At 40.2% G+C, this 13,431-nt stretch overlaps 1 protein-coding gene across 4 annotated transcripts in view; it reads right to left on the reverse strand.

Moving 5' to 3' along the window:
• Positions 1–13,431, reverse strand: part of LOC139129447 (adhesion G protein-coupled receptor B1-like) — a 113,266-nt gene that overhangs the window by 48,307 nt on the left and 51,528 nt on the right. For all 4 annotated transcript variants that reach the window (XM_070695078.1, XM_070695079.1, XM_070695082.1 and 1 more), the window contains one exon: positions 4,645–4,705. In XM_070695078.1, coding sequence (XP_070551179.1) covers positions 4,645–4,705 — 61 coding nt within the window. The remainder of the gene's footprint in view (positions 1–4,644; positions 4,706–13,431) is intronic.

A 13,431-nucleotide genomic window follows, 5' to 3' on the forward strand; every position in this document is an offset into this window, starting at 1 on the left:
CCAGCATCTTTCAGCACGTCAATTTCAAAATGGATGCAGCCCCCGTCTTAACTTGATGGGGAAAACCAAAATTTTCGATTTTCGCAAAAACATGCACCGGTGAAACTTCATTTATTTAATGGATTTTAAAGTGGTGGACAAAAAAGTTCATGGTTGGGAGTCAAACCATCTGCTCCCGAGTTCGCATTTTACTCATGAACAACACAAATAACGAATCATTGTCATTCGTCGAGATTTTATTCTCACTCCTACGTCATATCGTCGATTAGTTCAAGTAGAGGTCCGTATTATCTGCAAATGTCATCACCGATGTCATCAAATGCTTTGGGCGTCGCAATATGGTGCAGGCAAAAACGTTAAAACCAAATTTCCCCCTCAGCAGTTCGACGTCGTCCCCATCATCTTTTTTCCAGAACTATATAAGCATTCGATTGGATCAAATGCTGGCGTAGACGAACAAGCATGCATTGCAGAATAGGCCTGGGGGACCAATGGTCTTTAAACCATCGAAATGCCCGCAATTCTTTTCCCGTTAGAAGCACGTGTGGCGTCATTTTGATAAATGTATTGGAAATTAAGTTATCGATGTCTTGTTTCTTTTTGCAAAGAACTTGATACTTAATAGTGTCCGCCATGTTTGATTCCCAATACAGATGGGGTAATTTGTTCCTCCAACTCAAATATTAGCACCGTACGGTGACTCCGGCCTTTAATCTCGATTGCGAAGAATAAAGTAGAACTTAAAATTTTCCTTGACTGGGAGAAGTACAGTTGTTTCCTTTTAAAAAATTATCGAAGATCTCGCTGCCTTTGAAAGTGTGTTTACCACCGATAATAATTTTCATTGATGAAAGTCATGTCACAGAGTCATGGATTGGACATGCGCACCTTTGCTGGCCATCCTGTGAGTTCATGTGCAATGATTGATGTATCATGGATTATTGTTCGAACCGCGGGAAAATGGCATCGCCGCACATTAAATGTTAATGACCCGTGAAAGATGTCCCATATCGGCTGGGTCACGCTCCCCTGGGACTGTTAATGCTATCGTACGTTTAGAAAGAGAAATGTATCAGGGAGCCTATCTACCAGAGGATGGCTTTTCTTGACGTATTCCCGCTCAGTGTCGACCAGAGAGTACGTCAGTGGCTCGGTCGAAAGCAAGCCAGTAAATAAGTCATTTTACAGTTAGCGTACGTCAGTAAGCACCCCCCAAAAGAAATAATTAATTTGTTGCTCAAACTATCCCTTATAAAGTTTCATAAAGCATAAAACTCACATTTTTGGTATTGGAAAAACAAATTCCTCGATATTTACTGCTGCTTGAAATTCAAAATGGCTGCCATCCCTGCCTGAGGAGCCCAAACAAACAGTAGGTCAGAAATATTTGGAAAAATTAGAGTGTCCGAATATCTGTCTAGCATTCTACATGTACCTCTCATAATTTAACGGATAGTCAGTCACTCATTCATAGAGAGAGAGAGAGAGAGAGAGAGAGAGAGAGAGAGAGAGAGAGAGAGAGAGAGAGAGAGAGAGAGAGAGAGAGAGAGAGAGAGTAGAGTCACAGTGATACAGCCAAATAGTCAAAATAGTGTCAGTCATAATAGTGTCAGCTCAAACTGACACTATAAGAATCCATGTTACGGTCTCACACAGAGACTACCTAAACACAATGCCAATGTCGCTCGTAGAGGGACAAGGCTATCCATCTGCGCGCAATACTCAATACATTCTTATCTCGTCTACAAGGAGATGACAGGACTGCTTAAGTGATAATAACATCGTCAGAGTTGATATAAGACCAAGGGCTAATGAAAACGCCGAACCAAACCCCCGCGGGAAAACGTTTCTGACGTCATCATCTAGGATTGAACGCGTTCAAATATTAATGTTGAGGGAAAGGCTCCATTACAAGCTAACAGCTAAAGTTGGATGAATTGAAATAGTTCAACTCATTTGTGTGGATTTCATAGGGAGTAGGCATGTAGACCGATAAAATAAAACGATTTAATAGATACGACAGACAGGCAGACAGACAGATAGATATGTAGATGGATAGATAGATAGATCGATCGATCGATGGATAGATAGACAGACAGACAGACAGACAGACAGACAGACAGACAGATAGATAGATTGATAGATAGATAGATAATATATAGCTAGATAGATAGACAAATAGATAGATAGATAGATAGATAGATAGATAGATAGATAGATAGATAGATAGATAGATAGATAGATAGATAGATAGATAGATAGATAGATAGATAGATGGAGAGCAAGACGGATAGACAAGGACTAAAGTAAGAGCTCAAATGTAGGAAAATAAATGACATAGATATTGGCAGCCAAGATGACAATGCCTATCAAGAAATAGAATCATTTAAGAGCTATGAGCAATTAGATCTAATTAAAATATTGATTTGCCGCCAGCCTCTTCTTCAAATATTTATCATGTACCTCGTTAAAAAGTGTTGATAACAGGTAAACTATGGCGATATTTAATGAAAGCAATCAGTACTACAAACACAATTCTCAACTCAAAATGCGTTTTAATCGAGGAACAACACCTTGGCTGAGGGATAGCCATATCGAATTGCTCACCTGATCGCAAAAATGTTCTAATTTAGTCAGCCATGATTGCAAAACCAGTTCGTGTTATTAGATGTAAACTAAATTGTGTCGATTCGTTTTTATTAAACCAGGGAGAAAAATCCATAAGTGGCTGCAACGACGCGTTTTTAATGAGTCCATTAAAACGCATATCTCTACTCGGCACGCGTGTAATTGAATACCGCGCTGTTGCCGGGGAGACGAACCCAAAGCGCTATTGCCATGACGACGGGCACGCTGATTAGTGACATTCTCGCGGCGATGCGTTCGGTATTACAGAAAGAATTTCGCATTTCTGTCTGTCTGTATATCTGTCGTCTGTCTGCATAAAATCTTTAAATACCAAGGGTTTTCTGCTGGTCCAGAGTCTGACCTTAAGGTGTGTTTGCATTGCAATAGAAAAAAAGCGGAAAATCCAAGTTCTGAACAGGTGTGCCAGGGTGACGGGCAAGATATTCAACGGGAAAATAACTCTCTTTTAAGTTCTCCGGTCAGAGTATACGCACGCGCAAAGTAGCCAGACTCAAATAGTTCGTGTTAACGTTTATTTGGGTTTGAAATTGTGACTCACCTCACTATACGAATTTTATTTATCTTGTAGTAAATGAAATGAAAAGTGACCCATGCGGGACTTTAACCCACATCCCCCGAATACATTTCGGATGCTCTACCGATCTAATGGATCAGTCGGAATTACTGTGGTCGCTCCTGTCACGGTGACTTAGATGGGGCTCTTCATTTCATGTGCGTGTATAGTGAGTTTTTGGCTATACTCGTTACTTTATCTTTCTGCCTAAGGGTCCTATGGATTTAACAGGGACTCGCACAGAAGTCACCAACTTAGGAATTGATTTTTGGTAATAAGTATCAGTCATACGAATGATGCAAAGCCAGAGAAGCGTTTTTTTGGGGGGGTTGAAATTGTGACTCACCTCACTATACAAATTTTATTTATTTTGTAGTAAATGAAATGAAAAGTGATCCATGCGGGACTCGAACCCACATCCGGCAGAGAATTGTATTTTTGGGGAGGTTTGATATTAATATTTACTTCAAAAATGTATCCCCCTTAGGGTTGAAAGAATTTAAAGACAAAGTGAAAAAAAACCGTATCGTCCAAAGCAGAATTTCTATAACTCTAGGCGTTACATACAATGCACACACTAATAGCCTAAATTGTGATTCAACAGAGAAATATCAAACAGACATAGCGAATGCGAGGAGTGGATTTAAGTTGTTATGACAATGCAACCAAAACGTTCTCGCGATTGATGATTTCCGGATGCAAGACCGACTTCGTAGTTGCGCTGTGAAAAACAATTGATGGAGAGAGTAGGCAGCTCTTCCCAGAGGCATTTGTTTACATATATGTGTTGTCTATTTTTAGCCAGAAATACAACGTGACTCATGATTTGGCGCCGCAGTCCACCAGACGTCATGTCCAATCATGACGTCACTTGACATGAAATCGCTTTTATAGGAAAGCACAATTCCGAACGGCCGACTATATGTCGCTGATATAAAATGTGTCTGTGTCTGTCTGTGTCTGTGTCTGTGTTTAGTCTGTTGATATATTATCCATGATTATAATTAAACAAATAAACAACGGTATATATATATATATATATATATATATATATATATATATATATATATATATATAATTTTTCTGTGCCTGTGTCTGTGTCTGTCTGTGTCTGTCTGTGTTTAGTCTGTTGATATATTATCCACGAGAATTAAACAAATAAACAACGGTTTCTGTGGCTAACCACGGCCTTATACAAGAATTTCGCTCAAAAGGGGAAAATATCTGATCTGATAAAAGAACAGGTGTTTTGCGAAATAAAAACATGGCTTCGGCGAACATCAGTACCACTGAACTGGGTGACCATATATGAGTCGGCTTTTTTCCGTTTGAATTTTAGCACAAAACTCCTGTTCACAGAAATTACCCGCCAGCTTGTACGGTTTCTTTGCCTTGTGCATTGTCAAGCAAATACTTGGAAATCGATGAGCAAATGGTCTTACCTGGCGACACGGGTGAAATCCAATACGCCACGAGCACGCCACACAGCCAGACCAACATCACCTGTTTGGAGAGAAAACACAAACACACACACATGTTAATAAACCTTATTTGTATTCATGACACGCTCATAGCAAATCCCTGAAAAAAAATGTTATTGTAAGAAAGTACTGCTATTGACTCGTGCGTACGTCCTGTATATTAATTCTGGGCTCTATATGTTGATATCGAACCCGAATACTTACCGGCCTCAGCGCTACGCCCTAGAGAATTTTCAAGCCTTCAAGCGCACAGGTCGTTAAAATGTTTGGCAATGATGGGTTTCACGAGCTTACGAGCAGTTTATCACGCACTTCCCTTATCCTACATCATTAAAATTATATTGGCTCAGTTAGTAAACCCACCAAGTGAAATGAACTTTAAGCATATTTTCATACCATCTTGAAAGCGATTTAACTATGGATCTATATTCGACGCACAAAGCGGGCAGAATCCGAGTGATATTTAACAATTGTATGTTTGACCATATCCGTCTGACGGTAGAATTTTTTATGACTTGCACTGTGCGAAGTTTGTCAACGTTTAAGTGACACACACTTTACAGAGCCGACTTGGCTTCACGAAATTTGATAATCTTTATACTGAGCCTAAATCTTCTCCTGGTATTAACTTGCGCGTCTTGAAGCGCTTTTCATTTCAACCGTGCACCAGCAAATATCTTCTTGAAATGCTTCGAATTGCCATACGGCTTCGCGTGACCTCTATATAACACAGTCTTGCTTTAATGTTATGTAGAGTCACTGAATAATAATTCGTCTTTTCTGTTTGTGTCGCTGTGCAAAATCGAGAGGAGAGAGCGGTTTGAAAATGTTCCCTTGAGTCCACCCGAAGTTTTAGTATGTGACATTTGGGAGTACAACTTTCTTGTATGGAAAAGATTGAGTCACATCGATCCCCTTCATCGCCGGGGTTTACGCTGTCACGTGGCTGAATATAACAATGAAATGTTGTCTAACCGCAGAACAATGAGAGAATCTCTCAGTCTGATAACGGCATGGATTTGAACAGAAATAAAGAATTTGGGATCGGTAGAACGCTGTTGTAAAATACAGACAGCTATAGCTCCTTTCTGTAATTCGTAGTGGTGATCATTGGTGATGGGGTGGGGGAGGGAAGGGCAGCTCCACATGATGTGTTAGTTCTGGTTCTTGTGTGAGAAGCATTTGTGTAACGTAGACTTTGTATGTTTACATGCCAGGTAGTATTTTTTGGGGAATACTATCGCTAGATGCTGTTGGATCTACGATGTAGAATTCGTAGAGCTTTGAATCCATATGAGGAGTCTTCGTTTACCACATAATCCTATCAAATGTAAAGTCCCCTTCTCTTGAAAATTAATGGTTCTGTTTTGAATTACGTCACACATTGCCAATTGGCGTGTTTGGACTAATTTGCAAGTATTGAAAGTGCTATCATCGCCCACAACGACTTCAGATATAAACACAAGGAAAGATTAATCGCTTTGCTTTTATTTCACTCAACCAATCCAGCTCAATGAGATATTAAATTTACACATAAGAATGGATCGGTGCAAAAAAAGATGATTAGGTTATCAATCTTATTACAGTCTGCTGACAGCATCTTTTCAGATGGCCAATCTCAATTCCATCCAATCCCCCGAAAGAGTGCAAAGGTCACGTGACACGTGACACGAATTACGTCAAGGACAAAGTAATTATATCGGTAATTACTTAAGTTTCATACACTTACCAATATTCAGACTAGTTTTTCCTGAGGATTTTACTCTCTTATGTGGATTTAGGTTGTTTGAAATTCGATAAATAATTTGTTTTGATAGCGACACTTTGAAATCAACTTGTTTGTTTAACAGCGATTTGAGTTATATATATATATATATATATATATATATATATATATATATATATATATATATATATTATTATGTGTGTGTGTATCATTCTTCAGTGCATACCGTCTTTGGATCTAGATTGAACCTTGACGTTGTTGTGTCTTAAAAGGAATGAAGTATGTTTCTGAAAGGAGGGTTTTTATCATCATCTTTTGTCGCTAGTTTGAATCACGTTCAGAGGGATTGTCGCCCGAGACGGCGCATATTTGAATATGTTTAGCCGAAAGGCGAAAAAAGAAACAATCATTTGATTTTGATGTAGTAATTATTGACACAATAGCACCCTTGACATTGGCGTTCCTAACGCTTGATATGGTCTCTTCCCCACTCTGTCGGTATTGTAAAAATCTGCGATGGTGATTTGAAGTGGCGCCCGACATTTTTGACGAGATGAAAACGGTTTATAAGTGTCAAAGCTACTTATCTTCTGTGAAAGAGGATCCGCCATTGTCAACATCTCGAAAGGACACATTTTTTTGCTGTTATAAAAAATATCGTGCATTCAAGACAATGTCCTGTCTCACCATAACGATTTTTATCGCATTTGACAAAAGAGACGCGACTGGGCACGACTTTCCGCAGTAAACTGTGAAAATTACTTTGTTAAATTCTAAAATGTGCTGACAATTTTACCGAAATACATTATTTGTAGTCGTTCTCATATTTTCTTTATCGGTGTGACGCGTCGCTCTTCACAGTCAAAGCAATTAGAATGAAGACGAAAGCGACGTGCGTATACAGATGACGTTTTCGTTTACAAGCGCAACGACACTTATAACATCGTACCTCGTCTTGGTGCTTTGGTTGAAAATACAGTGGGCAGTTTTAGGAGCGCAGATCCGACGTGAAATCAAGTCACACGACAAACAAAACCCTTGACTTACTTTCGCATTGAGAAAAACTGCATAATCTATCACTTACTGTGAAATACATGTTGGAAAAGCTGATTAACACAGCTGTAATAAGGAAAAATTTTCGGAGGTGCAATAGTCAGATATCGGAATCTTAAATTTTGATAATATCTCTCAGGTCTACCGCTTGGATTGGATTTATTTTTAATCTCGTGTGGTTAAAGGCGTTTTCGCTGTCTTGTTCTCGCAAGAATCGAAAGTTTAATCCCCCTCCGAGTTGACACAGGGATCATGGCGGCCATTTTGAATGTCAAGATCGGTAATTAGGTTGTTCGTTCTCTGGTGTGAAAATTTGCACGATGATCCCCTGATTTTTATTCTTTATTTGAAAAGCGACTTGTTTTACGTTACCTGGAGGAAAGTTTGACAAGAATGCAAAGCCTTTCTGTCTCGACACTCCAATCTCAATGTTTTTGCAGGCAACGCGGCCTTCTTAGACGACGGTGACGCCGGCTTAATTTGTGTTTCCCGCTTCCCAATAATAATGGGCAGTGACATCATGAGGGAACACATTAAGTTCTGTGGTGAACTACCGCGGAAGAAGGCCACTCCGAGGTACGCTGGGGCCAATTACGGAGCTCCGGTGGTTGAAAAACGTGACCCCTCAACGTGTAGTTAACACGTGTTGGTACCGTGGGATATTATGACACCGGTTTTTCAACACCATGACACCGGTTTTTCAACACCATTACCAGGGTAAATCAAGAGCAAAATTTCGTCTCATCGGTGAATGTTTTTCGCAATGAAACCTGCTACGAATGTAATTGACCTTGACGTTCATGGAGGCGACAATTTAAACATCATCTTTCTCTCCCGTATAATGTGGGTCGTATGCGGTTGTTATTCTCGCGTAATGACAAGTTGAAAACTCGTTTTTACGGAGACCATCCGTCCATCTATTTTTTTGAAAATTTATCTATGTCATATCGTTAAATAAAGTTCGATTATGAACGGTACCTTTTATTAGTACCCGTAGAGCAATATTTTTATCACTTTATTCTTTTAAATCAAATTTTGACCATGATGAGTCAGCATAATCCAAATAAGCGAAACACAATGTTGGTGCGCTCACGAATATTGGCTGATAGTCTCAGACGCCTGAGGCAGCCCCAAAAATCTTGCATTTTCAATCTTGAACGATGCTTTCTAGCCCGTTGGAAAGTTCCGTTTGTTATTGAAAACGTTTGGTTGGGAATTTAACAAATTTTCACCAGTAAAGTACAGATGGTTACAGGATTTTGAAAGCAGACCAAGAAACTGTACAAATGCTTGATACAACACAACAAAAATACCGGAGAAAAATGTTGTAGATCGTGGACATTAAAACTTATCTAGTTTGTGGTGTAATCGTCCAACTCGTTAGCTATATGGGGCTGTATTATTGTGCTCCACAGCTTGGAAATATAATAGACCCTAAAAAGAGGGTTGTCAATTTGCATAACACTCCTTAATTTGCATATTCTGTTTTCTATGTGAACCTGTATTATTTTGTGTGGACCGTGTATTAAAATATCGATGGTCTGAAAAAGAGGGGCGGATTTACCTACCCTTCCAAGTCCGCTTGTGGAAAACGAAGAAAAGTTTTTTTTGATGGGGTAACACGAACAGAAGAAACCAATGATCGACAGATGGCCGGGAGGAGGGGGGACTTGAAACTACATCAACAAATGGCCGGGGCACTTGAGCGCAGGAAACTCCTGAGTGGTGCAATGCAATGTTTTCGACTACAAGGTTCAAGTTCTTGAGCATGGAGCTGAAGGGGCCTAAGCTCTTTGGCAAGGCCAGACCTGTCACATCAAAATCTGGATGAGTTCTCCAGAGTTCACTGCCCTTCTAAGATACGCTGAATGAAACGCGAAGGTTCACGTTCACCTCGGTGAAGTGTGCACCTCGCAGGTGTTTAAGGAGAACGGAAGCGAATCACGCCGTACGTGAAAATCACGTGATCAGTTATGAACGTCTCAAGTTTTTTCGAATGAGGAGGAAAACGTGAATACAGCGTGACCGTCAAACCTTCTTTCCTGATGTTTTGACTCACCGTTTTCGTTTATGCATACCAGGATAGACGGGAGATGTGGGATGTAATTTGTGGCACTAGCGACGACATATGGTATGCGGGTATATCCAACGTATTGGTGTTTCAACCAAACAGCGCGCAATGTACTTCGCGCGCGATAGTTTTACATTTACTAATAAATTTTGAGAAATGTAACGTTATATGAGTGTTTCCATGGTTACCATCATTAATAGCACTATCTTAGCGAGAAACAGAAGCTGCAACATGTTTATCAAATGCGTCGTGTTTGGAATCAGATCAATAATAGTACCCAGCCATAATCCTACGGCATAATTTTTGTAAGTTCAGTCTAGTGACAAACTCGATATAACAAACACAAACGGCACAGCATAGATAGACAACAAACAAGTACCGATACACACAACATGAGAGTCAAAAAACGAGTAGCAGAAATTAAAATATATGGACCTTCAGTAAAGTCGGCCGAAAAGTAATGTCAGGTGTTTCGCAAATGGTAAGCGCATTCTGTTCCACACGTGGCACCCGCCATAAATCAATCTGTAATAAGTCACGGGGGCAGAAGCGAGTCTCTCTGCTACCTCCACGTTATGATCCAATAGGAGAAACATATATCGACCGCCATCAACTCAGGCGTGGTACTTTTACTCACAAGGTGTGAGGCATAGAACCAGGAAAAACTTGCCCGTACTGATAACATACGCACGCGTTGTCTAATGTGAATGCGCAGAAAAAACTGAAAGGTATGAGACTGTTTTTGTCATCCGGACAGCGAACCATGCCGCGAATCTAGCATACTATGACGTCTACGATTGTAGAGAGAGGTTCACGGCGATAGGTAAACACCTCTTCAGTGGCTTTAAAGTGTAAGTTCGAAGCGTGCGAACACGACTTAGACACAATTTCGGTTTGAAAACAATATAGAAATAACGGGCGACGCTGACCATTAACGTTTATTTGTGGGAAGGGGGAAAGCCAAAAATTAACGGGCGAGGCTTGCCGAGCCCGTTAATTTGGCTTTCCTCGAGCCCGCGCCCACAAATAAACGTTAATGGTCAGTGCGGAGTCTGTTATTTCCATTATATTATCAACGAACCAGAGAAAACCGTCAAAATTCGCGAAAATCTTCGGAGCGAACGACAACTGGGCCCCAGAACTGAGCAATACGCGACGCACTGTCACACACGCTGTAAAATATTGGCAAATCTGGAAATATTTTCAGAAAAAAGTATCTCAACTTGGCCCACAAGTGCTCCATTTTATTTTGTGATTGATTATGATTTATGTTTGAGCTGTAAAGTTACGGTATTTTGAGTTGTTAATCTTATTATTCATATTCACGGGCATATAAACAGACCATTACTGTGTATTTGTGGTCAGTCACGTGGTTCAGCGCGACCAATCAAAATGCGACAGCAGGGCATGGTAATATAATAAGAATTATTATACCAGTTTTCGCGGCCATTTTAGAACATTCACCGTTAAATATAGGAAACCAGAAGACATTTTTGCAAATTTGGAACAAAATCACGCTTATGTGTAAAATGGGGAACTGGGCGTCAAAGATGTGTATCCATCGATCGAAGAGTGGTTATTTGACCGTAATCACTCTGATATGCGTCGATTTTCATTGGCTTTACCCCCGGAGGGTTAAAATGTCCTACTGCTTTCCCTCAGTGTTTATATAACGTCGCGCAGACACTGCACGTGCCTGCCGTACGTGTCAGCATGCCCCGTGGCGCGTCGTAACCGATCGGTAAACTTCGGAACAATGCGCCACACCGACAGCCATTAGTCGGTTTTAATATTGATCCAACATAATCGATGCAGGATAAATTTTGCGGAACTCCCAGTGTTTGCTTTACTGCCATTGAAAACATATTGACAGAGCGATAAAGTCAACGTTATTGGAGACGGGGCTACCAGCAAATATAGCCAGAGATGTTAGCAAACATGCAGCGAATAACTAGGCCACTCAGAGACAACCGTGTATGACAGACAACAGGTTAAACTATTTGAACCGTTGTATAACTGATCAGATGATAAATTCGACAAGAACATGTAGTGAAAGGGGAATAGCAAATTGACTTCGTATATGTGCACCATCACACCTACCGAGACAGATAAGGAGAGATATAGACAGTATGGACATATGCAGTTTCATACACACACACATGCGTACATATATATGCACTCACATCCATCCATCTATTCAACAATCCATCCAACCATTCCATCCTTAACACGAACATATATACACATACATACATACATACATACATACATACATACATACATACATACATACATACATACATACATACATACATACATACATACATACATACATACATACATACATACATACATACATACATACCTTTACTTCTGAATCAGCAATATCTCGGCAGACAAAGCGCATGCCTAGCCATTGGTAAATATAAATTTTTTATATGGGAGGGGGTTTATATATAATTGAAGGAATTTACGGCAAGTGGAGCAGATAAGGGTTGAAATGAATGTAAAGCTTTCAGTGATAATATCTAGTTAATGTGATTTACGAAAAGCGAATCGATTTGTGCATTTAGATGATCACGTGTCCATCTACTCAAAGCCCGCCGGTGATATGTGAGCGAAACGAATGAGACAATGGGGGACAGATAGAGTCCGTGATTGACTCCAAATTGATGGTATCCTCAAACAAAAAAAAAAGTGGGCGCTACAGTCTGAACACATTAGATCGATATGTTTTCATTTGGTTTTTGTTCGGAGCGTTTTTTCATACATACACAGACTCGCCACTGTGTGTGGTTCAAAGAAAAGAGACAAACATTGGCGAGACAAAAATTGATGAAGAGGGGACATCGATCACCTGGTTGAATAGAAAAAAAAACCGTGCTCCGTGCCATCCTGATGTTTTGCTCCAGGCAGAGATCGCGTCCAGTAAATCTTTTTTTAACTCTCGTGAGATGAAGATACCACGCGATTCGTTCACATCGCCTTTCATCGAAGGGCACAGACGACAGTGATAGGTAATAACACACTCGCCCTCGACAGCGACGAGATCCGTGGGTCAATTATCGGACAAGCTCTTTCAGTTGGGATTTTTACATTCAATAAAAGAATCTCGAGAGCTGACATCGTGAGATTTTTGTTCCTTGATAGTATACTTCCACATCCTGGCAAGCCAAAGCATCTTCTCATTGAAAAGTCATTTTGACAGTATCCTTCGCTATCTCACAGACAACAGTAATTATATCCGGCGAGCGCGCTGTTGTCGTGTATCCTTTGTGTGACTACGCTTCGGGGATAATATTAATATCGTATAGCCGAAGTACAGCTTAAGCTAGCTAGTTCACGGCGAAATGACATAATTGGGATTATTCTGTTAGAAAATCAGACGGATTTTCCTTCATCTTCAAAACGTCAATTCCTAGTTTGAACAGAGGTGTAGTTCCATACTGCATTACGCACGCTGGACGCTGCAGTTGTGCGCGATATATAATTGTAAACACGAAGGTGCACTCATTTTTCTCGCGAATTTTAGTGCAATTTTCTCCGAAATGATTTTAGACGCGGTATATATCAAAATGAAAGACAGTTACTCAGATAGTGACATGAACAAATTCGTTGAACTTTTCAAGTTTTCGGCCCCTGCCTTTAGAAATTCACGTTGACTTCGTTGAAACGCAGCGGTGTAATTCTTATCATAAACATGTTTATTCTAAATGTGTTTCCCTTCAGATACTGTTTGTCTGCAACGTTTCACTGTCTTTTGGAGAGAGAATTAACCCGCAGAGACTTGATTTTTTTTGTCTCTGTTAACAGTGGACTACAATCATCAGTACAAAACAAGAAACGTAATCGTTGTCATGGAAACAGGCAAAAACCACGCATATCGACTCTGTGATTA

This window comes from Ptychodera flava, chromosome 3 (assembly GCF_041260155.1).
Source record: "Ptychodera flava strain L36383 chromosome 3, AS_Pfla_20210202, whole genome shotgun sequence".
Lineage (NCBI taxonomy): Eukaryota > Metazoa > Hemichordata > Enteropneusta > Ptychoderidae > Ptychodera > Ptychodera flava.